Genomic DNA, 25,127 nt, shown 5'->3' on the forward strand with positions numbered 1-25,127 from the left:
TTTCTGAGGGGAGGTTTAATAGGAAAAAGAAAGAGAAAGGAAAACAGCTCTCTCACAAGAGGGGACTTCCAAGAGGAAAGAACCCTAGAACTCTCTAATTCCGGAACTCTTCTCTGCTGTGCTATATTACATTTCTTTCAAGTTATTGTCATTTTCATGTGAGTTTACATGTTGTACATTTCAGTCAGGGGTGTATCAGCTATTTCTTCTGGAGCCAGCTATGGTGTCCTTGGCTCATAATAACTCTTCAATGCATGTTCTTGACGGAATGAAAGGCAATTACCGTGAGGTAAAGATGACTATGAAACTTTTTTTAATTGAGATTGAGGGCGGGCACAGTGGCTCACACTTGTAATCCCAGCACTATGAGAGGCTGAGGTGGGAGGATCTCTTGAGCACAGGAGTTCAAGACCAGCCCAGGCAATACAGTGAGACCCCATCTCTACAAAAAAACAAAATTAGCCAAGCATGGTGGCATGTTCCTGTAGTCCTAGCTACTTGGGAGGCTGAGGTGGGAGGATCACTTGAGCCCGGAAGGCAGAAGCTGCAGTGAGCGGAAATCATGCCATTGCAATCCAGTCTGGGCAACAGAGCGAGACCCTGCCCCCTGAACAAAAAAAAAAAAAAAGAAAATTGAGATGTTTGAAAGTTGTCAGCCCTGCATCAGTCAAGACTTTTGAGCAATACTCTAATGCCTTTTTAAAATGAAACATAGAATAAAAATAATTCATAATTTTACTTAATTCAGTGAGAAGAAAAGAATTTGTTGTACCCAAATGACAGGGAAAATTTAAATCAGAGGAGAAATTATATATTTACAGTAGACTCAGGCTGCAGAACACTGCATCCATCACCCTCAATTAATTTTGGGGCTGCAAAAGTTTGGGATCTTCACTTTTCTTATTTTGTTTTTCTTAGAATTAACTAATTTCATGTGCTTGTGAAGTCAATATTCAATTATAAATGATCATCTCAAAAATAATCCTTTTCGGCCAGGTACAGTGGCTCACGCCTGTAATCCTAACATTTTGGGAGGCTGAGGTGGGTGGATCACCTGAGGTCAAGAGTTCGAGACCAGCCTGACCAACATGGCGAAACCTCATCTTTACTAAAAAACACAAAAATTAGCTGGGCATGGTGGCGGACGCCTGTAATCCCATCTACTTGGGAGACTGAGCCAGGAGAATCACTTGAACCCAGGAGGAGGAGGCTGCAGTGAGTTGAGATCACACTATTGCACTCCAGCCTGGGCAACAGAGCAAAAACTCTGTCTCAAAACAACAATAATAATAATACTTTTCTAGCTAAAGGTTTTAAATGGCATGCCTGCCTTTTCATCTTTGTGACACTATAGATTAGAAATACTATGAGGTTATAATCACTGCACTGTAAAAACTGATATTACCATCATGTCAGAATATGTGATTTTATGCACACAGCCCTCATTAATTGAGTATTTTTTATCGTGATACCCATTGTTACAGCTGAACTGGAAAGCCAATATCACCATTGCCTGAAATTCTGTGTCGTCTCAGTAATCAAAAAAGTAGGCCGGGCGCAGTGGCTCAAGCCTGTAATCCCAGTACTTTGGGAGGCCGAGACGGGTGGATCACTAGGTCAGAAGATCGAGACCATCCTGGCTAACACGGTGAAACCCTGTCTCTACTAAAAAATACAAAAAACTAGCCAGGCGAGGTGGCGGGCGCCTGTAGTCCCAGCTACTCAGGAGGCTGAGGCAGGAGAATGGCCCGAACCCGGGAGGCGGAGCTTGCAGTGAGCTGAGATCCGGCCACTGCACTCCAGCCTGGGTGACAGAGCGAGACTCCGCCTCAAAAAAAATAAAAAAATTAAAAATAAATAAAAAATAAAAAAAAAGTAATCAAAAAAGTTGGTTTAAGCAAAAGTCATCAAAAATTAGGGCCAGGCACAGTGGCTCATGCCTGTAATCCCAGGACTTTGGGAGGCCAAGGCAGGCAGATCACTTGAGGTCAGGAGTTCGAGACCAGCCTGGCCAACATGATGAAACCCCATCTCTACTAAAAATACAAAAATTAGCCATGCGTGGTGGTGGGCGCCTGTAATCTCAGCTACTTGGGAGGCTGAGGCATAAGAATTGCTTAAACCCGTGAGGCAGAGGTTGCAGTGAGCTTGGATTGTGCCACTACACTCCAGCCTGGATGACAAGAGTTAGACTCTGTTTCAAAAAAGAAAAAAGAAAAAAAGGAAAAAAAAAAAAGATGCCAGTAGTGAGTACTTAAAAAAGTCTTAAAAATTGTATGAATGAATACATACCACAAACATTTTATTTTAACTTGAAGTGTATCAATGTATATTAATTTGCCTACCTGTGGATGTAGACCAGTGCCGTTACAAGAGTATGGGTCCACTATGTCTTCTTGGCATATACATCACATCTACTTTGAATCATCTCATTTCCAACTTTGGTTTCTTTAAAGTGGCAGGAAGTCTTAAAAACACTTTTGAAGCAATTTGAATTCAGACTCTTTCCAGTTTTCCTTATACCAGTTTCCTAAATATTTACAGTTGTCAGATCAATTACTAAAAGGACTGCAAATTTTTTTTGGACAATTTGTCTCTTTTTAATCTTGCCAAAGCATTCAACCAATTTTTTTTTTGTTGTTGTTGTTTTAAGATGGAGTTTCACTCTTGTCGCCCAGGCTGGAGTGCAATGGCACAATCTCAGCTCACTGCAACCTCTGCCTCCCAGATTCAAGCGACTCTCCTGCCTCAGCCTCCCGAGTAGCTGGGATTACAGGCGTGTGCCACCATGCCTGGCTAATTTTGTATTTTTAATAGAGATGGGGTTTCACCATGTTGGCCAGGCTGGTATTGAACTCCTGACCTCAAGTGATCCGCCCGCCTCAGCCTCCCAAAGTGCTGGGATTACAGGCGTGAGCCACTGTGTCCGGCACAAACAAATTTTTTTAGAAATTACAATTCTCTTTTTGCCTACACAGATCAACAGTTAATATGTGTTGCGTTAAGTCACACAGTTACAATACAAAATACAACTGGCATGAACATAAATATAATTTGGGAATAAACACAATTGGCATTTGATAAGAATACAAAGACATGGGTAAGAGAAGCAAGTACCTACAGAGTGGCCCTCACAGGAAGGAGTTGTGAGGGATCATTGGCTTCAGTCAGTGCATTTTTCAAAGAACGAATTCATCAGTTAACCCAGCAAGTTGATTAAGTTGAGGCTACTAAATAAAAGAGCTTCTGATATTACATTCACATATAAAGCGATCACTTCTAAAATTAGCTCTCAACCAAACATCCTTTCCTATCCAGACCAATGTGGACGGCCCCCTTCATAATACTAATAGCAAGTGCTTCTACATATTATGTTCTTCCACCAGAGTGTTAATGAGTTTTCTGTGAGTTCGTGTTAATAATGAAGTACGTGCAATTATTAACCAATAGAGAAGCAGAGAGACGTCAAGTAACCTGTCCAAAGTTCTACGGTTGGGACACATAATAGAGCCATACCCTAATCCAGGCTGTCTGTTGCAAAGTTGTTGCTCTTAATCATGCTATGTTCCCTCTTAGTATTATTATTAAATATTGTAAATAGTCAACAATGCAAGTCAAATCAACCACAAACTGGGACCGCAAATCTTCTGAAACACAAGGATTTCATTTCTAATTGTGCTGGAAAACAGAACTGCAACCAAAGTCAATGAACAATGAGGTGCTGGCAGAATCAGTTAACAATTAAAGAGGAGGAAACTAACAAGGTTAATGAAACAGGACCATATGACACAAATTATCTTGTTCAACATTCAACCAATATTTACCAAGTGCCTGCAATGTGTCAGGCTCTGTCACAAATGCTATAGACAAACCCCAAATCTCTATCCTCATGGAGCGTATATTTTGTGTGAGACAGGCAATAAACAAGATCAATATCTTTACATACAGATTAAGAATGGCCACTGGAAGGCCAGGCGCGGTGGCTCACGCCTATAATCCTAGGAATTTTGGAGGCAGAGGCGGGCAGATCACTTGAGGCCAGGAGTTCGAGACCAGACTGGCCAACATGGTGAAACGCTGTCTCTACTAAAAATACAAAAAATTAGCTGGACATGGTGGCAGGAGCCTGTAGTCCCGGCTACTCAGGAGGCTGACACAGGAGAATTGCTTGAACTGGGAGGCAGAGGTTGCAGTGAGCTGAGGTCATGCCACTGCACTCCAGCCTGGGCGACAGAGCAAAGTTCTGTCTAAAAAAAAAAAAAAAAAAAAAAAAAGTCCATTGGGAAAATTGGAGTCTTCAGACATTTTTGCAAAAATGAACCTCTTCATATGCCCCTTCAAAAGCTAAATGTAGTTAATGGGAAACCTGGTATTAAACCACTCATAGACAACCTGCTTCTGGGGCAGAGGTTCGTAGTAGCAAAGCAGCTCCCTCCCTTGCTATGAGCTACTGAAAGTCAGCGCTTGACACCAGGGTTTATAAAAAACAAAAAGAGAAGGAAACTTTCCTTAAAAAGTTAAATGTGAAATGAAAGACTTACTATAATATAATCATAAAACTATTTTTCTGTATTGGAAAAAGAATGCAAGGCTGGGCGCGGTGACCCACGCCTGTAATCCCAGCACTTTGGGAGGCCAAGGCGGGAGTTCAAGACCAGCCTGACCAACAGAGAGAAACCCCATCTCTACTAAAAGTACAAAATTAGCCGGCGAGGCCGGGCGCGGTGGCTCATGCCAGTAATCCCAACACTTTGGGAGGCCGAGGCCAGTGGAACACCTGAAGTCAGGAGTCCGGGCCCGGCCAACATGGTGAAACCCTGTCTCAACTAAAAATACAAAAATTGGCTGGGCATGGTAGCAGGTGCCTGTAATTCCAGCTACTCAGGGGGCTGAGGCAGGAGAATCTTTTGAACCTGGGAGGCAGAGGTTGCAGTGAGCCGAGATCGCGCCATTGCACTTGAGCCTGGGGGATAAGAGTGAGACTTCGTCTCAAAAAAAAAAAAAAAAAAAAAAAAATTAGCCGGGGCAAGGTGGCACATGCCTCTAATCACAGCTACTCAGGAGGCTGAGGTGGGAGAATAGCTTGAACCGGGAGGCAGGAGGTTGCAGTGAGCCGAGAGTGTGCCATTGCACTCCAGCCTGGGCAACAAAAGTGAAACTCCACCTCAAAAAAAAAAAAAGCATTTTCTCTATAAAGATATTTTATCTATAAAGATCAGCATCTGAAGAATTAACACATACTTGTCATAACCCAAAATTTGTGATTGTTATATAAATGTAAGTTAAACTCGTTATTTTCCTAATTGTTAGTATCATTTTTGAAGTTAAAGACCTGACCAAACTTCTTTTACTTCATTTACTCTGCAATTTTGTTCCCCTTTTTAAAGTGGCTTGATTCTAGGTGACCCAGTTTTCTGTCATCAACTACTGAGCAGAGAGTGTGGGGTCATGAGGTAGAACAATGTGGGTGGCCAAAGGCCGCAATCTATGCCACAAAACTGTATTCACACAGAAAGTGAGACGTGCTAATAAAGAGAAAAGCCAGGATCTAGAATTGGCAACACTGAAGAGTAAAGGATCACAGAATATCATGAGCAAGATATCATGGCAAGAGACACATGCCAAAAAGAAGATGGAAGACAGTGGTCTACAAGCTGGAAAAAGTTAATAATTTGATAAGAAACTATAACAAGGTAAGCGTGATTCGGCTTGAGAATGTGGGTGTGGCTTTGTGCAACTCTTTTTTTTTTTTTTTTTTTTTTTTTTTGAGACAGGGGTGTCGCTCTGTCACCCAAGCTGGAGTGCAACAGTGTGATCACAGATCACTGCAGCCTCAGACTCCAGGCTCAAGTGATCCTCCCACCTCAGCCTCCTGAGTAGGCGGGACTATTGTAGAGACAGAGTTGCACCATATTGCCCATGGCTGGTCTCAAACTCCTGGACTCAAGTGATCAGCCCACTTCAGCCTCCCAAAGTGTGGGATTACAGGCATGAGGCACCACACCCAAGTGCAAATCTAAACTAATTTTTTGAGGTTAGCTTTTATTTGTCCTTCCTTTTGATATGCTTTTGTTAATGGTTTCAGAATAAGAAATATCACTTTAGGCCGGGGGCGGTGGCTCAAGCCTGTAATCCCAGCACTTTGGGAGACGGGTGGATCACGAGGTCAGCAGATCGAGACCATCCTGGCTAACACGGTGAAACCCCGTCTCTCCTAAAAAAACACAAAAAACTAGCCGGGCGAGGTGGCGGGCGCCTGTAGTCCCAGCTACTCGGGAGGCTGAGACAGGAGAATGGCGTAAACCCGGGAGGCGGAGTTTGCAGTAAGCTGAGATTCGGCCATGGCACTCCAGCCTGGGCGATAGAGCGAGACTCCGTCTCAAAAAAAAAAAAAAAAGAAAAAGAAATATTACTTTATGCTATTCTAACTTGTTATATCTCATGGTGGTTGGGCCCAATTTTTTTTTTTTTTTTTTTTTTTGAGACGGAGTCTCGCTCTGTCGCCCAGGCTGGAGTGCAGTGGCGCCATCTCGGCTCTCTGCAAGTTCCGCCTCCTGGATTTACGCCATTCTCCTGCCTCAGCCTCCTGAGTAGCTGGGACTACAGGCGCCCGCCACTGCACCCAGCTAATTTTTTGTATTTTTAGTAGAGACGGGGTTTCACCGTGGTCTCCATCTACTGACCTTGTGATCCCCCGCCTCGGCCTCCCAAAGTGCTGGGATTACAGGCGTGAGCCACCGCGCCCGGCCAGGCCCATATTTTTAATTTTTTTTTTTTTTTTTTTTTTTTTGAGACGGAGTCTCGCTCTGTCGCCCAGGCTGGAGTGCAGTGGTGCAATCTCGGCCCACTGCAACCTCCACCTCCCGGGTTCAAGCGATTCTCCTGCCTCAGCCTCCCAAGTAGCTGGGACTACAGGCGCACGCCACCACGCCCAGCTAATTTTTGTATTTTTAGTAGAGATGGGTTTTCACGACGTTGGCCAGAATGGTCGCGATCTCTTGACCTCATGATCTGCCCACTTTGGCCTCCCAAAGTGCTGGGATTATAGGCGTGAGTGAGCCACTGCGCCCAGCCTCATGTTTTTAATTTAATTTTCTGATAGGAAACCCATTCATTTGGCTAAAAAATAAAACAAAAAGGTATGGCTTATAATCATCCTTTCTCCTCATCTGCCAATGTCTCACTGACCTTGACCTACTCCTCCCTCCATCACACACAGATAAACCACTTTTATTTGTTTCTTTATGCAAGCTAATGCAAATACATATTATTTTTCTCCTCTTTTTTCTCCACTAATGAGCACATACATTGTTCTGCATCTTGCTTTTTCCCATGTAACAATGTATCTTGGAGATTTTTCCATACAAGTGTATTGACGTAAAAAGAATCTGCTAGGTACAGAGAGCTTTCACTTGAGGTATCCTTTAATAAATAAACCACATTTATTTAGGCAATTCTCTACTGATGGTCATTTGTAGTTTCCAATCTTTTGTTATTCAAAGCAATGCCCTGAGTAACATTGTAGAAATGCCATTCTTCACATGGGCATGTATACCTATAGGATAAATTTCCAAAAAAAAAATGGCTGTTGCATCAAATGTGTGTGTGTATCTGTCATATCCATAGATATTGCCCAAGTCCCACCATGGAGACTGAAATCAGTTCACGTTCCTGTAAGCAATGTAGGAAAGAGACTGTTTCCCCATATTCTCACCAGTACTAGTATCAAACATTTGGGTTTCTGCTAACCTAGTAGATCACAACTGGCATCAGTGAGTTTTAATTTGAATATTTATTCCTATTCATAAAGTTGAATATCTTTTCATATGTCTAAGAACCATTTGCCAATTTATCCAATATGCTGAAGAATAACAATGTTACAAGGAGAAAGCATCTGATAAGAAAGCTGATTGTAAATGTCATACTGGGGAGAGGTCCTCCTTATGGTTGTGGTTCTTATTTAAAGTGTTCAACTGTGCTAAAAACATCAGACCATCAGAAAGGCTGAACAATGTTAGAATGTAAAAGGAAACTCATCCTGAGGACTTCCGATCACCAGCCACCAAACTGAATGGCCATGTCAAGCTTTTCCTTGTGGGATCTGCCCTGTCCTGGGGTAAAGAGTGAGTACCCAAGAAATACTCATTCAGCAAATACTGAGAGCTTTCATCGATCTTACAATCCAGTGAAGGGAGACAGAAAATAAACATAATTAATAAGTTAAATCACATGATTTGTTAGAAGGTGATAGGTGCTATGGTGAATAATAAGATTGGATATGGGGACCAGTAGTGGTCAGGTGCGATTTTTAAAAAAGGAGATAAGGGGCCGGGCGCGGTGGCTCAAGCCTGTAATCCCAGCACTTTGGGAGGCCGAGACGGGCGGATCACGAGGTCAGGAGATCGAGACCATCCTGGCTAACACGGTGAAACCCCGTCTCTACTAAAAAATACAAAAAACTAGCCGGGCGCGGTGGCAGGCGCCTGTAGTCCCAACTACTCGGGAGGCTGAGGCAGGAGAATGGCGTGAACCCGGGAGGCGGAGCTTGCAGTGAGCTGAGATCCGGCCACTGCACTCCAGCCTGGGCGATAGAGCGAGACTCCGTCTCAAAAAAAAAAAAAAAAAAAGGTGATAAGGGCAGGTCTCATCAAGATGATAACATTTGAATAAAGGAGGTAAGTGAAAAAGTCTGCAGGAAGGTAACATTTGAACAAAAGAGGTAAGTGAAAAATAGCTGCAGGAAGAACACTTGGCAGAGGGAATAGCCACCGCAAAGGCCTTGAGAAGGAGGGGTGCTTGATGTGTTAAGACACAAGGCCAGTGTGGTTGAAGGGAAGTACAAAGGGTAGGGGTAGAGGAGAGCAGGAGGTGATGAGCTAAGAGAGATACTGTCAGCCTGGGATGGGGGTGAACACTTTTAATCCCAGGTACTCAGGAGGCTGAGGTCAGGTGATTGCTTGAGCCCTAGAGTTCAAGACCAGCCTGAGCAACATAGCAAGACCCCATCTCAAAAAAAAAAAAAGAGAGAGAGAGAGAGAGATAAGGTTGAATATTTCAGGGCCAGTGGATAAATGTAGAGTTACTTCCATCACTTCTCTATGTCTGGTTCTTTTTTTCTTTTTCTTTTTCTTTTTTTTTTTTTGAGAAAGAGTCTCACTCAGTCAACCAGGCTGGAGTGCAGTGGCATAATCTCAGTTCACTGCAACCTCTAGCTCCCAGTTTCAAACGATTCTCATGCCTCAGCCTCCTGAGTAGCTGGGCTCACAGGCATGTGCCACCACGCTCAGCTAACTTTTTGTATTTTTAGTAGAGACCGCGCCCGGCCTTCTTCTCTATGTGTGGTTCTTACCCACATCTTGTTGCTGCACCAAGGACTTGTTTTCTAGGAGTGGGCAGAGGCAATCTAGTGCTCCGGCTGCTCAGGTAAGCAGAGAGCAAACAACCTAAAAGCCCCAGGCACACATGGGCAATCAATACATGTTTGTTGTGTGTTGGCTGAGAACTCCTGGCAACCAAGGGGCAATTCCATGCCTTTTTCTCCTGTAACTCTGCTTTTCCTGAAGGCTTCCTTGGTAAATTGTAAACCCTTTCCTTGTAGGGTCTGTGATTTGAGCATCTCACAAGTGGTTCACCTTGTCAGCTTATTTTTCCATTTCTGAATGTCTCCCATTTCACGTTCACCTTGGAGTGATATTAATCACAACTACATCAGACACCTTCATGAACATTCAAAACCTGCCTTTACAGCCTGACCAATGAATATCACACATGATCTGTCCTCAGTCTTCAGATCTGGGACAAACATGGCTATTGTTTTCTCAATAAGAAGCACTGCAGGCTGGGCGCGGTGGCTCACCCCTGTAATCCCAACACTTTAGGAGGCTGAGGCAGGTGGATCATCTGAGGTCAGGAGTTCGAGACCAGCCTGGCCAACATGGTGAAACCCCGTCTCTGCTAAAAATACAAAAAAATTACCTGGGTGTGGTGGCAGGTGCCTGTAATCCCAGCTACTTGGGAGGCTGAGTCAGGAGAATTTCTTGAACCAGGAGGTGGAGGTTGCAGTGAGCCAAGATTGCACCATTACACTCCAGCCTGGGCGACAAAGCAAGACTCTGTCTTAAAAACAAAAAGGAAGCATTGCAGGACACAGCAAGATGCCATCTCTACAAATACAAAAAGAATTAAAAATTAGCTGGGCATGGTTGTGCATGCCTGTCTACAGTCCCCAACTATTCAGGAGGCTGAGGTGGGAGGATCAATGGAGCCCAGGAGGTGGAGGATGCAGTGAGCTGTGATCCCACCACCTCACTACAGATTGGGCAACAGAGTGAGACTTTGTCTGAAAAAACAAACAAACAAACAAAAGAAGCAGCACTGCAGGTAGAGTAGTTCTTTACTTTTTTTTTTTTTTTTTTCCCCTGAGACGGAGTCTCGCTCTGTCACCAGGCTGGAGTGCAGTGGCTCTATCTTGGCTTACTGCAACCTCTGCCTCCCGGGTTCAATCAATTCTGCCCCAGCCTCCTGAGTAGCTGGGACACCACGTCCAGCTAATTTTTGCATTTTTAGTAGAGATGGGGTTTCACCATGTTGGCCAGGATGGTCTCGATCTCTTGACCTCGTGATCCGCCCACCTCGGCCTCCCAAAGTGCTGGGATTACAGGTGTGAGCCACCGCGCCCAGCCAAGCAGCTCTTTACTTTTTCTTTTTGTTTTTTTGTTTTTTGAGACGGAGTCTCGCTCTGTTGCCCAGGCTGGCGTGCAGTGGCCGGATCTCAGCTCACTGCAAGCTCCGCTTTACGCCATTCTCCTGCCTCAGCCTCCTGAGTAGCTGGGACTACAGGCGCTGGCCACCTCGCCTGGCTAGTTTTTTGTATTTTTTTTAGTAGAGACGGGGTTTCACCGCGTTAGCCAGGATGGTCTTGATCTCCTGACCTCGTGATCCGCCCGTCTCGGCCTCCCAAAGTGCTGGGATTACAGGCTTGAGCCACCGCGCCCGGCCACAGCTCTTTACTTTTACACAAGTCTAGAAGGATCTATCCTGCTTCAGAAGCAGGATGATGGCACTTGGGCCTGAGATGTGCCATGAGAAACCAAGCCTAGGTTTCTTCCAAGCATAATACCACATGGGAGGGCCAGGCGTGGTGGCTTACTCCTATAATCCCAACACTTTGGGAGGCCAAAGCAGAGGGACTGTTTGAGCTCAAGAGTTTAAGACCAGCCTAGGCAATATAGTGAGACCTTGAATCTACTGAAAATAAAAAATAATAATAATAAATGGAAAAAAAACAAAAGGCCAGATGGGAACATCTTCTCAATATAAATAACATCTCTTCTTTCATAGGTACTTCAAATTTGCTTCTGTGTACTATTCTACCTATTGCTCTCTTCCCTGCATCTTTTAAATGCTAGTTCCCCGGGTACGGTGGCTCACACTTATAAATCCCAGCACTTTGGGAGGCCAAGGCAGAAGGATCACTTGAGGTCAGGAATTTGAGACCAGCCTGACCAACATAGTGAAACCCTGTCTCTACTAAAAATACAAAAAAATTAAGCCAGGTGTGGTGGTGCATGCCTGTAATCTCAGCTAGTCAGGAGGCTGAGGCAGGAGAATCGCTTGAACCAGGGAGGCAGAGGTTGCAGTGAGCCGAGATTGCGGCACTGCACTCCAGCCTAGGTGACAGAACGAGACTCTGTCTCAAAAAAATAAAATTTTTTTTGGCCGGGCACGGTGGCTCAAGCCTGTAATCCCAGCACTTTGGGAGGCCGAGACGGGCAGATCACGAGGTCAGGAGATCGAGACCATCCTGGCTAACATGGTGAAACCCCGTCTCTACTAAAAAATACAAAAAAAAACTAGCCGAGGCGAGGTGGCGGGCGCCTGTAGTCCCAGCTACTCGGGAGGCTGAGGCAGGAGAATGGCGTAAACCCGGGAGGTGGAACTTGCAGTGAGCTGAGATCCGGCCACTGCACTCCAGCCCGGGCGACAGAGCGAGACTCTGTCTCAAAAAAATAAAATAAAATGAAATAAATAAAATAAAATAAATTTTTTTCAAAAAAATGCTAGTCCCCTCCTGCTTGATCTTTGTTTCCCCTTTCTCCACACTCCCCACACCCGCCCCCAAAAAACGAAACAAACAAACAAACAAAAACCAAAAAAAAAAAAACAAAACACAGAACATTGTTCACCAGACAGAATGGCTGCAGGGAAGAAGACGCCCTACATTTTCTATCATAGCAGTAACAAACCTTGGGTGTCACCAACCTTATCATCTGTTCACCAACCAATGCATGTCCAGAGGAGTCACACTACTTAGATAAGAATGGATGGTTCTAACGTTTAAAGAATCCCGGCACTATGAGAAAGGCACTGAGCTGGAACCCACATAGGAGGATCAGATCATTGTCCCTGGCACTGAAGTGCCCCTCAGGAAAGGTAGAGGCCAAAGCACAGGAAAACTGAATGGGTAAAATAATACAAAAGATGTCACAAGTTGTCGACAAGTTGAGGGCTTTGGGGTCACAGTGTCCAGAGGTGTCTGGTGCAGCTCCAGAGAATTTAAGCCAGACTTCCAAGGACCTGGGGGCGGCACAGTGTTGCTTTCTGCATTGCTGGGTGTGAATTCTGCTCCTACCATTAACTAGTGTGACATCAGTGTCACGTTGATGATATTTCACCAATTTTACACCACGGCTCCCTTGCAGGAAAAATGAGCCCAAACACCCACTTCAAGGGATGTTGGGATGCAGAAGTGAAAATAGTGGCTGTTTAGCATATACCTGAATCTACCTCTTGTACAATACATATCATCTATCAGGACCCATCTTGTTCCAAATATCGCCTGAGAACGTCCTGCTGAGATTCTGTCCCATACCCAGACTGAAAGCTCTACCGTCTATCCTGAACCTCTCCTTGCTGCCACCCTGTTTCACGCTCCGGGTACAGGCAAAAGTGCTCAGCGCCCCACCCACTGCCTCCCTAAACATCCCAGGCTGTTGGGAGCACCTCTCCTCCTGCTCACACCTTAGCCTGACCACACGACGCCCCCAGCTGGGTCCGGACGCCTTCCCTCCCCATCAGCAGCGCTCCTTCTGGTCCCTGTGCCTGCTCCTGGGGCCCCGGCGCCCACCCTGCCTCTCACCTGATGTAGGGGAGGAAGGGGTTGACGTGCCCGGAGAGCACGGCGACCACGTAGGAGATGATGAAGGCGGCTGACGACCAGGTCACCAAGAGGAAGGGGACGAAAGCCATTCCCCTCAGGAAGCACAGCATCGCGCCGCCGCCGCCAACAGAGTGCTGCGCCCAGCCAGGCCAGGCGCCGGGTTGCTCCGGGCTGCCTGGAGGCGGCGGCCGGGCGCGGACGGTCACGGACGGTGGGAGGGGAGGCTCCGCGACGGCCGGGGCAGGCCCAGCCCCGGAGGGAGGGGAAGCGCGAGAAGCGGAGCGAGGTGGCGGGCGGCGAGGCTGCCGGGCCAGAGTGGGTGGGGCGCGGGCGGCCCGGGCTTGTTGCGAAACGAGTGAAGTCACAAAGCTGCCCGGCAGGGTCGGAGGCGCGCGGCGACCTCCCAGCGGACGCGACGCCGGAGCCGCCAGAGAGGACGCGGGGGTCGGGTTCCTTTCGCTTTTGGTTCGGACACTCGGCTGGGGCTGGGTTGGGCGCGGGCGGGCGGCCTGGGGTCACTGGCTGGGACGCCCACTCTGGCCTTCCCACCCTGGCCCTACCGCGCTGGCTCTTGCGCAACTCTGGAGAAAAGGATTTATTTCTCCCAACCCCTCCCTCCCGGGGGATTTCCGGAGTGCCGGGCCTCGCACCCCTAGGGCGTCCCCTCCGAGGTCCCGCCGCCGGCGCGTCGCGGCAGAGAGAGTGTCCACCGCGTGGTGACACCCACGCCATCCAGTCGCGCTACTGCTGCGGGGGTCGGGCAGAAGTGTTCAGTGAGGTTCGCCAGGCCACGGGGCGCAGATGTGGCTCCCACCTCAATGGTGAACACCCGAAAACCCAGACAGTGGGAACGAGTTGGGTGGAGAGTAGGCGGGTGGGGTGCGGTGCGTGCGGGTGGGACTGCGCTCCCACGGAGCCGGGAGGCCCATTGTGCTGCTTTCCAGCAGAGCGCAACTGGAGAATATTTCCTGGAAATAAGATTTCCCAGGCCGGGCACCATGAATAGCCATCACTCCTGGAATGCCATCACTTTGGGAGGCCGAGGTGCGAGGATCATCGCTTGAGCCTAAGAACTAGAGATCAGCCTGGGTAACATAGGGAAACCCCCATGCTACAAAAAAAAAAAAAAAAAGAAAATGTGGGGAAAAGAAAGAGATCAGCCTGTTACTGTGAAGTAGACATAAGAGACTCCATTTTGTTCTGTATTTGAGATGCTGTTAATCTGTGACTCTACCCCCAACCTTGTCCTTGCAAGAGACATGTGCTGTGGTAACTCAAGGTTTAATGGATTTTGGGCGTGCAGGGTGTGTCTTTGTTCCTAGAAAAGCTAGGTATTGTCCAAGGTTTATCCCCATGTGATAGGATGAAACAATGTTGCTAAAAGTTTTATCTCAAGGCACAGGATTTTCCTTTAAACTTATTCATGTCACAGAGATCCTTGTTCTTATGTCTTACTGCTAATTTCCTCCCTAAAAACGATCCTATTGTCCTGCTACTCCCTTATCTTTAAGATGGTAAAGATAATTATCTATAAATTCTAAGGGAACTCAGAGGCCGGTGCCGGCGTGGGTCCTCTGTAAGCTGAGCGCCGGTCCCCTGGGCCCCCGCTTTTCTTTCTCTATACTTTGTCTCTGTGTCTTACTTCTTTTCTCAAGTCTCTCGTTCCACCTAACGAGAAACACCCACAGGTGTGGAGGGGCAGGCCACCCCTTCAGAAAGAGAAAAGAAAAAAAAAAATTCCGGTTCCAGATACTCAGGAGACTGAGTTGGGAGGATCACTTGAGCCTTGGGGGTTGAGGCTGCAGTGAGCCTTTATCACACCACTTCGCTCAGCCTGGGTGACAGAGCAAGACCTTTTCTCAAAAAAAAAAAAAAAAAAAAAAAAAAAATTCTCTTTCTCCCCTCGGGGTTCTGGAGTAGCCCAGACTTGGAGCCTTGGCCTAAGATGATTAATGGTGACTTGATACGTTTCAAACCCTGTGAAAGGGATTTGTGTTCTGGAGGCACTTATAAGCACATGATTTTGATAATTTAGGGAGTCTGAGCCCAACATTTGTGGCCGAAATTGTTGGGTCATTGGTGACCAAAGGTCACCTTTCAGCCATATACACATTTCATGGGTGCCATGCTAGGCTACAAAGATGAAATAGTAATAGTACCCTCAGGACTAGGATACTGATCGATCAAAATAACAAAATTAGACCGGACGTGATGGCTCATGCCTGTAATCCTAGCACTTTGGGAGGCCGAGGTGGGTGGATCACCTGAGGTCAGGAGTTCAAGACCAGCCTGGCCAACATGGCGAAACCCCCCTCTCTACTAAAAATACAAAAGATTAGCCAGGCACCATGGCTCTCGCCTGTAATCCCAGCTACTCAGGAGGCTTCAGCAGGAGAATTGCTTGAATCTGGGAGATGGAGGTTTTCTCAGTGAGCTGAGACCACACCACTGCACTTTAGCCTGAGTGACAGAGCGAGACTGTCTCAAAAATACAAAAAAAAATAAAAACAAAACAACAAAATTATGTTATGTGGTCTATTAAATGGAAAGGAGAGGATTTTAAAAAGTAAAGTAGAGACATGCCCAGAGCTGAGGGCCAGGGGCCCAGGCTCAGATGAAGGACCAGGGAGATTTTCTGACAGATGACCTCAGACTTTTCAAAAGGAAATAATTATTAACCAGGCAAAGAAAAATGAGATTAGCATTCCAAGCCCAGAAAACAACTGGAGGAAATGCATGCACAGAGCTTGCTTCCCTGGGACTATGAAAGCACTTAAATAAGTGTGAGGCAGCAAATGGAGAGAGGAACAAAGAGGCCAAGTCACCAAAGTCCTGCTGAGAATCTAGGATTATTTTTGGTATTAAGGAGAAACTAGGAACATGGGCAGACTAGTATTTCAAGAGATCACTGGCTGTGGAGTGAGTACCCACCATACAAAACAAAACAGAACATTTTAAATAAGGCTTTTTAAAAATCACGAAAGCTGGCCAGGCACGGTAGCTCGCAGTTCTATAATCCCAACGCTTTGGGAGGCCAAAGCCAGGACAATATAGTGAGACCCGCCCCCATATCTACAAAAAATTTAAAAATTAACTGGGTGTGGTGGTGCATAACCTACGGTTCCAGCTACACAAGAGGCTTAGGTGGGAGGATCACTTGAGCCTGGAGTTCAAGGCTGCAGTGAGCTATGATCACACCACTGAACTCCAGCCTGGACCACAGATTGAGACTCTATTTCAAAAACAAATAAATAGAAATTTTAAAATGGTCAGGTGCAGTGTAATCCCAGCACTTTGGGAGGTTGAGGCAGGCACATGACCTGAGGTCAAGAGTTCGAGACCAGCCTGGCCAATATGGTGAAGCCCCACCTCTACTGAAAATACAAAAATTAGCTGGGCATGGTGGTGTGTGCCTGTAATCCCAGTTACTCGGAAAGCTAAGGCATGAGAATTACTTGAACCTGGGAAGCAGAGATTGCAGTTGAGCTGAGATAGCAGCCACTGAACTCCAGCCTGGTCAATAGAGCGAGACCCTGTCAAAAAAAAAAAATGGCCAGGCTCTGTGGCTCACACCTGTCATTCCAGCACTTTGAGAGGGAGAGGCGGGCAGATCATGAGGTCAGGAGTTTAAGACCAACCTGGTCAACATGGTGAAACCCCATCATTGCTAAAAAATACGAAAATTAGCCAGGCGTGGTGGTGGGCGCCTGTAATCCCAGCTAGTCTGGAGGCTGAGGCAGGAGAACTGCTTGAACCCGGGAGGCAGAGGTTGCAGTGAGCAGAGACCGTGCTATTGCACTCCAGCCTGGGCGACAGAGACTCGGTCTTTAAATAAATAAATGAATAAAATTTAAAAATAAAAAATAAAAATCACAAAAGCTAGCAACCATGGTTTCACTGTAATCTCTACCTAGGTTTCTATGTTCTGAAAATCACTCTGTTCCTTCCCTTTTTCCCTTTCCTGCCCAGCTACTGATTCATCAAATAAAAAAAAAAAAAAAAAAAAAAAAAAACCTCTCCCTAAGCAAAGAAATTATAATGTCAAAGAGAATTCACCTGATCATCTTACCCTTATGTAATTCCCTGAATTAAGCAATTCAATTGGCTAATCACTTTTAACACAAATATAAGAATTGTCTGGCCGGCGCGGTGGCTCACGCCTTAATCCCAGCACTTTGGGAGGCCGAGGTAGGTGGATCACGAGGTCAGGGAATCAAGACCATCCTGGCTAATGCGGTGAAAACCCGTCTCTACTAAAAATGCAAAAAATTAGCCGGGGGTGGTGGCGGGCGCCTGTAGTCCCAGCTACTCGGGAGGCTGAGGCAGGAGAATGGCCTGAACCCGGGAAGTAGAGCTTGCAGTGAGCCGAGATCGGGCCACTGCACTCCAGCCTGGGCAACAAAGAGCAAAACTCAGTCTCAAAAAAAGAGAGTTGTCTGTCTATAGAACTAACAAGAATTTGTCGCTTAAGATGAATATGTATACACGAGAGAACAGTACCAATCTGAGGCGGAGGGAGTCATGGCAGGCCATGCGTTTAGAAAGTTCCTTCCACTCTTTGACCGAGTACTGGTTGAAAGGAGTGCTGCTGAAAGGGTAACCAAAGGAGGCATTATGCTTCCAGAAAAATCTCAAGGAAAAGTATTGCAAGCAAGAGTAGTCGCTGTTGGATCGGGTTCTAAAGGAAAGGGTGGAGAGATTCAACCAGTTAGCGTGAAAGTTGGAGATAAAGTTCTTCTCCCAGAATATGGAAACACCAAACTAGTTCTATATGACGAGGATTATTTCCTATTTGGAGATGGTGACATTCTTGGAAAGTACATAGACTGAAATAAGTCGCTATTGAAATGGCATCAACGTGAAGCTGCCCGTTCCACTGAAGTTCTGAAATCTTTCTTCATGTAAATAATTTCAGTATTTCTCTTTCATAATAAACTAATGATAACTAACGACATCCAGTGTCTCAAATTGTTTCCTTGTACTGATATAAACATTTCCAAATAAAAATATGTAAATGAGTGGGAAAAGGGGCATGTATACATATATATTTAAAATAAATACACTATAAATGTAAAAGTTCTGGTTTTTTTTTTTTTTTTTTTCCTAGACAGAGTCTCACTCTGTCACCCAGGCTGGAGTGCAGTAGTGTGATCTTGGCTCTCTGCAACCTCTGCCTCCCGGGTTCACTCAATCCTTGTGTCTCAGCCTCCCAAGTAGCTTGGACTACAGGCATGCCCCACCATGCCCAGCTAATTTTGTCGTTGTTGTTGTTGTTGTTGTTTTGTGATGGAGTCTTACTCCCATCGTGCAGGCTGGAGTGCAGTGGCACGGTCTCTGCTCACTGCAACCTCCACCTCCCAGGTTCAAGCGATTCTCCTTCCTCAGTCTCCCGAGCAGCTGGGATTACAGGCATGCACCACCACACCCAGCTAATTTTTGTATTTTTAGTAGAGATGGGGTTTCGCCATGTTGGCCAGGCTGGTCTTGAATTGCTGGCTTCAAGTGATCCACCTGCCTTGGCCTCCCAAAGTGCTGGGATTACAGGCGTGAGCCACTGTGCCTGGCCCTTCCCAGCACTTTGGGAGGCCAAGGTGAGTGGATCACCTGAGGTCAGGAGTTCAAGACCAGCCTGGACAACATGGTGAAACCTCATCTTTACTAAAAATAGAAAAATTAGCTGGGTATGTTGGCACATGCATGTAATCTCAGCTACTCAGAGGCTAAGGCAGGAGAATCTCTTGAACCTGGGAGGAGGAGGTTGCAGTGAGCCAAGATCACACCACTGTACTCCAGCCTGGGTGACACAGTAAGACTCTATTTTAAATAAATAAATGAATAAATAAAATAAAATATAAATAAATAAATAAAATGTTACTCCAGTGAACACAAGATAACAAAGTAAAACAGCCTTATTGCTGATATGTAGAAACCTTTAGTCTTGTAGATGGAAGATCAAATCTGCCACTACATTCCCTTAAGCTAAAGCCTAATCCAGAGCAAGGCTCTACCTCTTAGTTCTGTGAAGGCCGAAAGAGGTGAAGAAGCTATGGAAGAAAAGTTCGAATCTAGCAGAGGTTGGTTCATGAGATTTAAGGAAAGAAGCCATCTCTGTAACATAAAAGTACAAGGTGAAGCATCAAGTACTAATACAGAAGCAGCAAATTACCCAGAAGATCTAGCTAAGATCACTGATAAAGGTGACTACACTAAACAACAGAAATTCAATGTAGATGAAACAGCCTTCTATTGGAAGAAGATGCCACCTAGGACTTTCACAGCCAGAGATAAGTCAATGCCTGGCTTCAAAGCTTCCAAAGACAAGCTCTCTTAGGGGCTAATGCAGCCAGTCGGTGACTAAGTTGTAGCCAATGCTCATTTACCCTTCTAAAAATCCTAGAGCCCTTAAGAATTATGCTGGCCAGGCATGGTGGCTCACGCCTGTAATCCCAGCACTTTGGGAGGCCGAGGCAGGCGGAACACAGTCAGGAGATCGAGACCATCCTGGCTAACATGGTGAAATCCTGTCTCTACTAAAAATAAAAAATTAGCCTGGCATGGTGGCATGCGCCTGTAATCCCAGCTACTTGGGAGGCTGAGGCAGGAGAATCGCTTGAACCTGGGAGGCAGAGGTTGCAGTGAGCTAAGATCCCAGCACTGCACTCCAGCCTGGGTGACAGAGCAAGACTCTGTCTCAAAAAAAAAAAAAAAAAAAAAAGAATTATGCTAAATCTGCAATAACACCTGGAAGACAGCACATCTGTTTATAGCATGATTTACTTAATATTTTAAGCCTCTTTTTTAGACCTACTGCTCAGAAGATTTATTTCAAAATATTACTGCTCATTGACAATGCACCTAGTCATGCAAGAGCTCTGGTGGAGATGCACAAGGAAATTAATGTTGTTTTTATGCCTGCCAACACAACTATTCTGCAGCGTGGATAATTTTGTATTTTTAGTAGAGACGGGGTTTCACCATGTTGGCCAAGCTGGTCTCGAACTCCTGATCTTGTGATCCACCCAACTCGGCCTCCCAAAGTGCTGGGATTACAGGCGTGAGCCACCGCGCCCGGCCTTTTTTTTCTTTTTTTAATTTGAGACAGAGTCTCGCTCTATTGCCCAAGCTAGAGTGCACTGGCATGATCTCGGCTCACTGCAACCTCTGCCTCCCAGGTTCGAGTGATTCTCTGGCCTCAGTCTCCTGAGTAGCTGGGATTATAGGCACACACCACCACGCCTGGCTAATTTTTATTTTTAGTAGAGACTGGGTTTCGCCATGTTGGCCAGGCTGGTCTTGAACTCCTGACCTCAGGTGATCTGCTGACCTCAACTTCCCAAAGTACTGTGATTACAGGCATGAGCCACCATGTCCAGCCTCATGTCTTTACTTCTATATGTTTTTATTCACAGGCAGTGAAAACCTCAATTATCTCTCCATTAAAAAAGTTGGAATATCTCCTCTCTCTTTCTCTCTTTTTTTTTTTTTTGAGACAGAGTCTGGAGTGCAGTGGCATGATCTCACCTCACTGCAACCTCTGCCTCCCAGGTTCAAGAGATTCTCCTGCCTCAGCCTCCCAAATAGCTGGAGTTACAGTCGCCTGCCACCACACCCAGCTAATACTTGTATTTTTAGTAGAGATGGCGTTTTTACCACTGTTGGCCGGGCTAGTCTCAAACTCCTGACCTCAGGTGGCCTGCCTGCCTCAGCCTCCCAAAGTGCTGGGATTACAGGCATGAGCCACCACACCTAGCCAATCCCCTCTCTTGGAGTATGGACTAAAGCTGGGCATGTTGGCTCATGCCAGGAGTTCAAGAGCAACCTGTACAATATAGTGAAAACCCACCTCTACAAAAAATATTTAAAAAATTGGCCAACGCCGGGCGCGGTGGCTCAAGCCTGTAATCCCAGCACTTTGGGAGGCCGAGACAGGCGGATCACGAGGTCAGGAGATCGAGACCATCCTGGCTAACACGGTGAAACCCCGTCTCTACTAAAAAATACAAAAATCTAGCCGGGCGAGGTGGCGGGCGCCTGTAGTCCCAGCTGCTCGGGAGGCTGAGGCAGGAGAATGGCGTGAACCCGGGAGGCGGAGCTTGCAGTGAGCTGAGATCCGGCCACTGCAGTCCAGCCTGGGCAACAGAGCAAGACTCCGTCTCAAAAAAAAAAAAAAAAAAAAAAATTGGCCAGGCATGGTGATACACACCTGTAGTTCTGTAGTTCCAGCTACTCAGGAGTCTTAGGTGGGAGGATTACCTGAGCCCAGAAGCAGAGGTTGCAATGAGGTGTGCTCAAACCACTGCACTCCAGCCTAAGTGACAGAGTGAAACCCTGTCTGAAATAAATAAATAAATAAAATGTAAAAATGTAATAAAAAGGAGTGTGGACTAAGTGACTTGCTTCTGAAGACTTGAGTATGGAAAGGGTAAAAAAGATCTTTGCAGGAGAAATCTGGTAGACACCAATTGAACAAGCTGATTAAAGTGAACATTGAAACCACCATTGCAAAATTATAACTGAGTAGACCTAACCAACTCCATTTTGCTTCCAGCCTCCAAACTGTCCTTGTTCATTCTCGGGCGTAGGCTGAACTAATTTTGGGAGGAACTTACTTTACAGTTTATGGTTTAAAGCAAAGATAAGCCGGGCGCGGTGGCTCACGCCTGTAATCCTAGCACTTCAGGAGGCTGAGGCAGGCGGATCACCTGAGGTAGGAGTTTGAGACCAGCCTGACCAACATGGGGAAATGGGGTCTCTACTAAAAATACAAATATTAGCCAGGCGTGGTGATGGATGCCTGTAGTCCCAACTACTCGGGAGGCTGAGGCAGAAGAATTGCTTGAACCCAGGAGGTGGAGGTTGCAGTGAGCTGAGACTGCACCATTGCACTCCAGCCTGGGCGACAGAGGCAGACTCTGTCTCAAAAAAACAAACAAACAAAAAACAACCACACAAACAAAGATGATAACAATGATAATAGCCCTTTCCCAAAACAAACCCCTTCTCCCCTGGGGACTAGACTGCCTTTGTAGGACGAACAAATTAGCCACAACATTAGAAATTATGGTTTAGGAATCATGCAGCTGGAGGCTACAAGATTCTGACCCTCCCTATACTGTTCCTAATGAAGCAGGCTATTTCCCTGACCCTTTCATGGGACTTGCAACAGGTGTGCCTCGTTTACTTAGCCCGCCACTCTCAACTCCTTGCAGGAGGAAGCAGGAAAGCGAGCAAGGTAGGAATTGGAGTGCACAAACACTGGAATTGGCTGGCTGCTTCAGCACCAGTGGGACCAAACTCCACTCAAGCAGGCTCATTGTGTTCCACCCCTTGCGGGAGGGAGCACGCAGGTGAATGGGTACAGGAGCCAGAGTGAGTGCTTTTGGGCACCAGCAGTATTGAACTTTGTGCAGGCCCCTCAGCAGCGTCCAGGCAGGGGTACAGCAACTTCCAAAGCCCCAGGGGGTGTGTTACAGTGCTCTTTCAGCTCTGCCATCCCCGGGCAACTTTGTTAACAGCTCAGTGGACCCGCTGCCCCTTCGTGTAGGCGAGTGCCCTCTGCTAGCAGAGGCAAAGGGCTAATAGACAGCCTTTTGAATCCACACTTGTGGCTCCTGAGCTCTTGTCCACAGTCCAGGAGAAACGAGGTCACACAAACTACCTGAAGGATGGTCATGCAGGGGATTTTATGACTAATTAAAGTGGCTTTCAGCGGGAAGGGGAGCTAAAAAAAAAGATGGAGTGGGTAGGTAATCTTCCCCTGAAGTCAGCTGTCTCTGACCGGATTGTTCTCTGAAGTCTTGCCATCAAACTGTCCCTTTGAAGTCAAGTCACTTCTCTCTAACGTCCAGCCATGGTCCCCAGTGTCCAGCTGCTTCTCCTTTCTGAAGGTGAGTCTGGGGTATTTATAGGCACAGGCTAGGGTAGGGCGGGGCCATAGGTGATTTAGGAAAAGGCAACATTCAAGCAGGAAAACGGGGATATAAGTTCTCACTTTGAGCCGTGGCTCAGGCTTTTCAGCTTGAGGGTGGGGATTCGCCAGAGACCCGCCCCTGTCTGCCTAGAATTTCTCTGCCTCCTGCCTCTATCATTGTATCACTAAGATCAGTGCTTGAGATATTTTGCAGACCCTGCACTTGATGGATCAGCTGGAACCACCCTAGATCGATAAACTGGCTCATCTGATCTTACGGCCCCCACCCAGGAACTGACTCAGCACAAGAGGACAGCTTCAACTTCCCATGATTTTATCTCTGACCCAACCAATCAGCACTCTTAACTCACTGACCTTCCCCACTCACCAAATTATTCTTAAAAATTCTGATCCCTTGCCAGGCGCAGTGACTCATGCCTGTAATCCCAGCACTTTGAGAGGCCAAGGCGGGCAGATCACAAGGTCAGGAATTCTAGACCAGCCTGACCAACATGGTGAAACCCCATCTCTACTAAAACTACAAAAATTAGTTGGGTGTGGTGGCAGGCACCTGTAATCCCAGCTACTTGGGAGGCTGAGGCAGGAGAATTGCTTGGACCTGGGAGGCAGAGGTTGCAGTGAGCTGAGATTGCGCCATTGCACTCTAACCTGGGCAACAAGAGCGAAACTGTCTCAAAAAAAGAAAAAAACAACTCTGATCCCCAAATGCTCAGGGAGACTGATCTGAGTAATAATACAACTCCTCCATCTCCCACACAGCTGATTCTGCATGAATTACTCTTTCTCTATTGCAATTCTCCTGTCTTGATAAATTGGCTCTGCCTAGGCAGTGGACAAGGTGAACCTGTTGGGCAATTACAAATTTGGGGGCTCGTCTGGGATTGCCCTGTAACTACATGCCTATGGTTCAGTAGCCCCCCTCCAGCAATGGATCCAGAGGCCAGCCCAAGCAGTCACCTAGTTCTCTTGGACTGGGGGGCTGACTCTGGTACTCTCTACTGGCACAACACTGTTGACTCCAAGAGCATGGATTTAATTGCAATAGAGAAATAGTCCTGGAGAGTCATTCCTTAATGGTAGCCCTATTATGCGGTGTCTGTCTGTAGCCCCACGGTGGGGTGTCTGTCTGTAGCCCCATTGGAGGGTATCTGTTTGTAGCTCCATCATAGGGTGTCTGTCTTGTTTGGCTCCTGGGAGGTCTCAGTTGGCTCTCCCTAACTAATAGGAAGAGTCCTGATTCTGGAGACTTCTCCTTGATGAGGAAGATTTCAGGGAGATTTCTCAGACAGAGAATAGGAGGTTAGTTTGGAAGGGATACTGTTGGAATTCTTGGTTAGGGATCTGATTTGGAAGGCTTTCTGTCCGTCATATCTTTGTGTGTGTTTGTATATGTGGAAGGGATCTCAGAAGGAATTGCTGATGGAAGTCCAGCAGGCCTAACTCAGAGAACCCTTCTTATTCGTCTGGTCACATTTGGTGAGCCCTGAAGAAAGTTCAACAGGCCCATCTCTGGGTGTAATTCTCATAATTTGTGTGTGTGTGTGTGTGTGTGTGTGTGTGTGTGTGTGTGTGTGTGAGAGAGAGAGAGAGAGAGACAGGGTCTCACTCAGTCACCCAAGCTGGAGTGCAGTGGCATGATCTCAGCTAACAACAACCTCTGCCACCCAGGTTTAAGCAATCCTCAGCCTCTCAAGTAGCTGAAGCTACAGGCATGTGCTGCCACACCCGGCTAATTTTTGTATTTTTAGTAGAGATGGGGTTTCACCATGCTGGTCAGGCTGGTCTTCAACTCCCGACCTCAGGGTTTTGCCATGTTAGCCAGGCTGGTCTCGAACTTCCAACCTCAAGTGATCTGCCCGCCTCAGCTTCCCAAAGTGCTAGGATTTCAGGCATGAGTCACTGCACCTGGCTAATTCTCACAATTTGGAAGGCCAAGGTGGGAGCATCACTGGAGCTCAGAAGTTAGAGCCCATCCTGGGCAACATAGGGAGACAGTTGTATCTACAAAAAATTTAAAAATTTAGCCAAGTGTAATAG

General features: G+C 46.5%; 2 protein-coding genes across 4 annotated transcripts in view; one reads left to right on the plus strand and one right to left on the minus strand.

Annotated features, from left to right (window-relative positions):
* Positions 1–13,477, minus strand: part of LOC105493826 (DNA damage regulated autophagy modulator 1) — a 46,223-nt gene extending 32,746 nt beyond the window's left edge. Inside the window, exon 1 of the mRNA XM_011761758.3 lies at positions 13,139–13,477. Within this exon, the coding sequence (XP_011760060.1) occupies positions 13,139–13,269 (131 nt within the window). The 5' untranslated portion in view covers positions 13,270–13,477. The remainder of the gene's footprint in view (positions 1–13,138) is intronic.
* Positions 13,478–13,494: 17 nt separating this feature from the next.
* On the plus strand, positions 13,495–18,617 carry LOC105483144 (10 kDa heat shock protein, mitochondrial). 3 transcript variants are annotated; one of them, XM_071071236.1, is made up of 2 exons: positions 13,495–13,980; positions 14,104–18,617. In XM_071071236.1, the coding sequence occupies exon 2, from the start codon at positions 17,681–17,683 to the stop codon at positions 17,987–17,989; it is 309 nt and encodes a 102-aa protein (XP_070927337.1). In that variant the 5' UTR covers positions 13,495–13,980; positions 14,104–17,680; the 3' UTR covers positions 17,990–18,617. The 3 variants fall into 3 exon arrangements, with proteins under 3 accessions (XP_070927337.1, XP_070927336.1, XP_070927338.1); XM_071071235.1 differs by having other exon boundaries at positions 14,107–18,617; XM_071071237.1 differs by having other exon boundaries at positions 13,495–13,937; positions 14,107–18,617.
* Positions 18,618–25,127: the final 6,510 nt, after the last annotated feature.

Source organism: Macaca nemestrina, chromosome 10, assembly GCF_043159975.1.
Source record: "Macaca nemestrina isolate mMacNem1 chromosome 10, mMacNem.hap1, whole genome shotgun sequence".
NCBI lineage: Eukaryota > Metazoa > Chordata > Mammalia > Primates > Cercopithecidae > Macaca > Macaca nemestrina.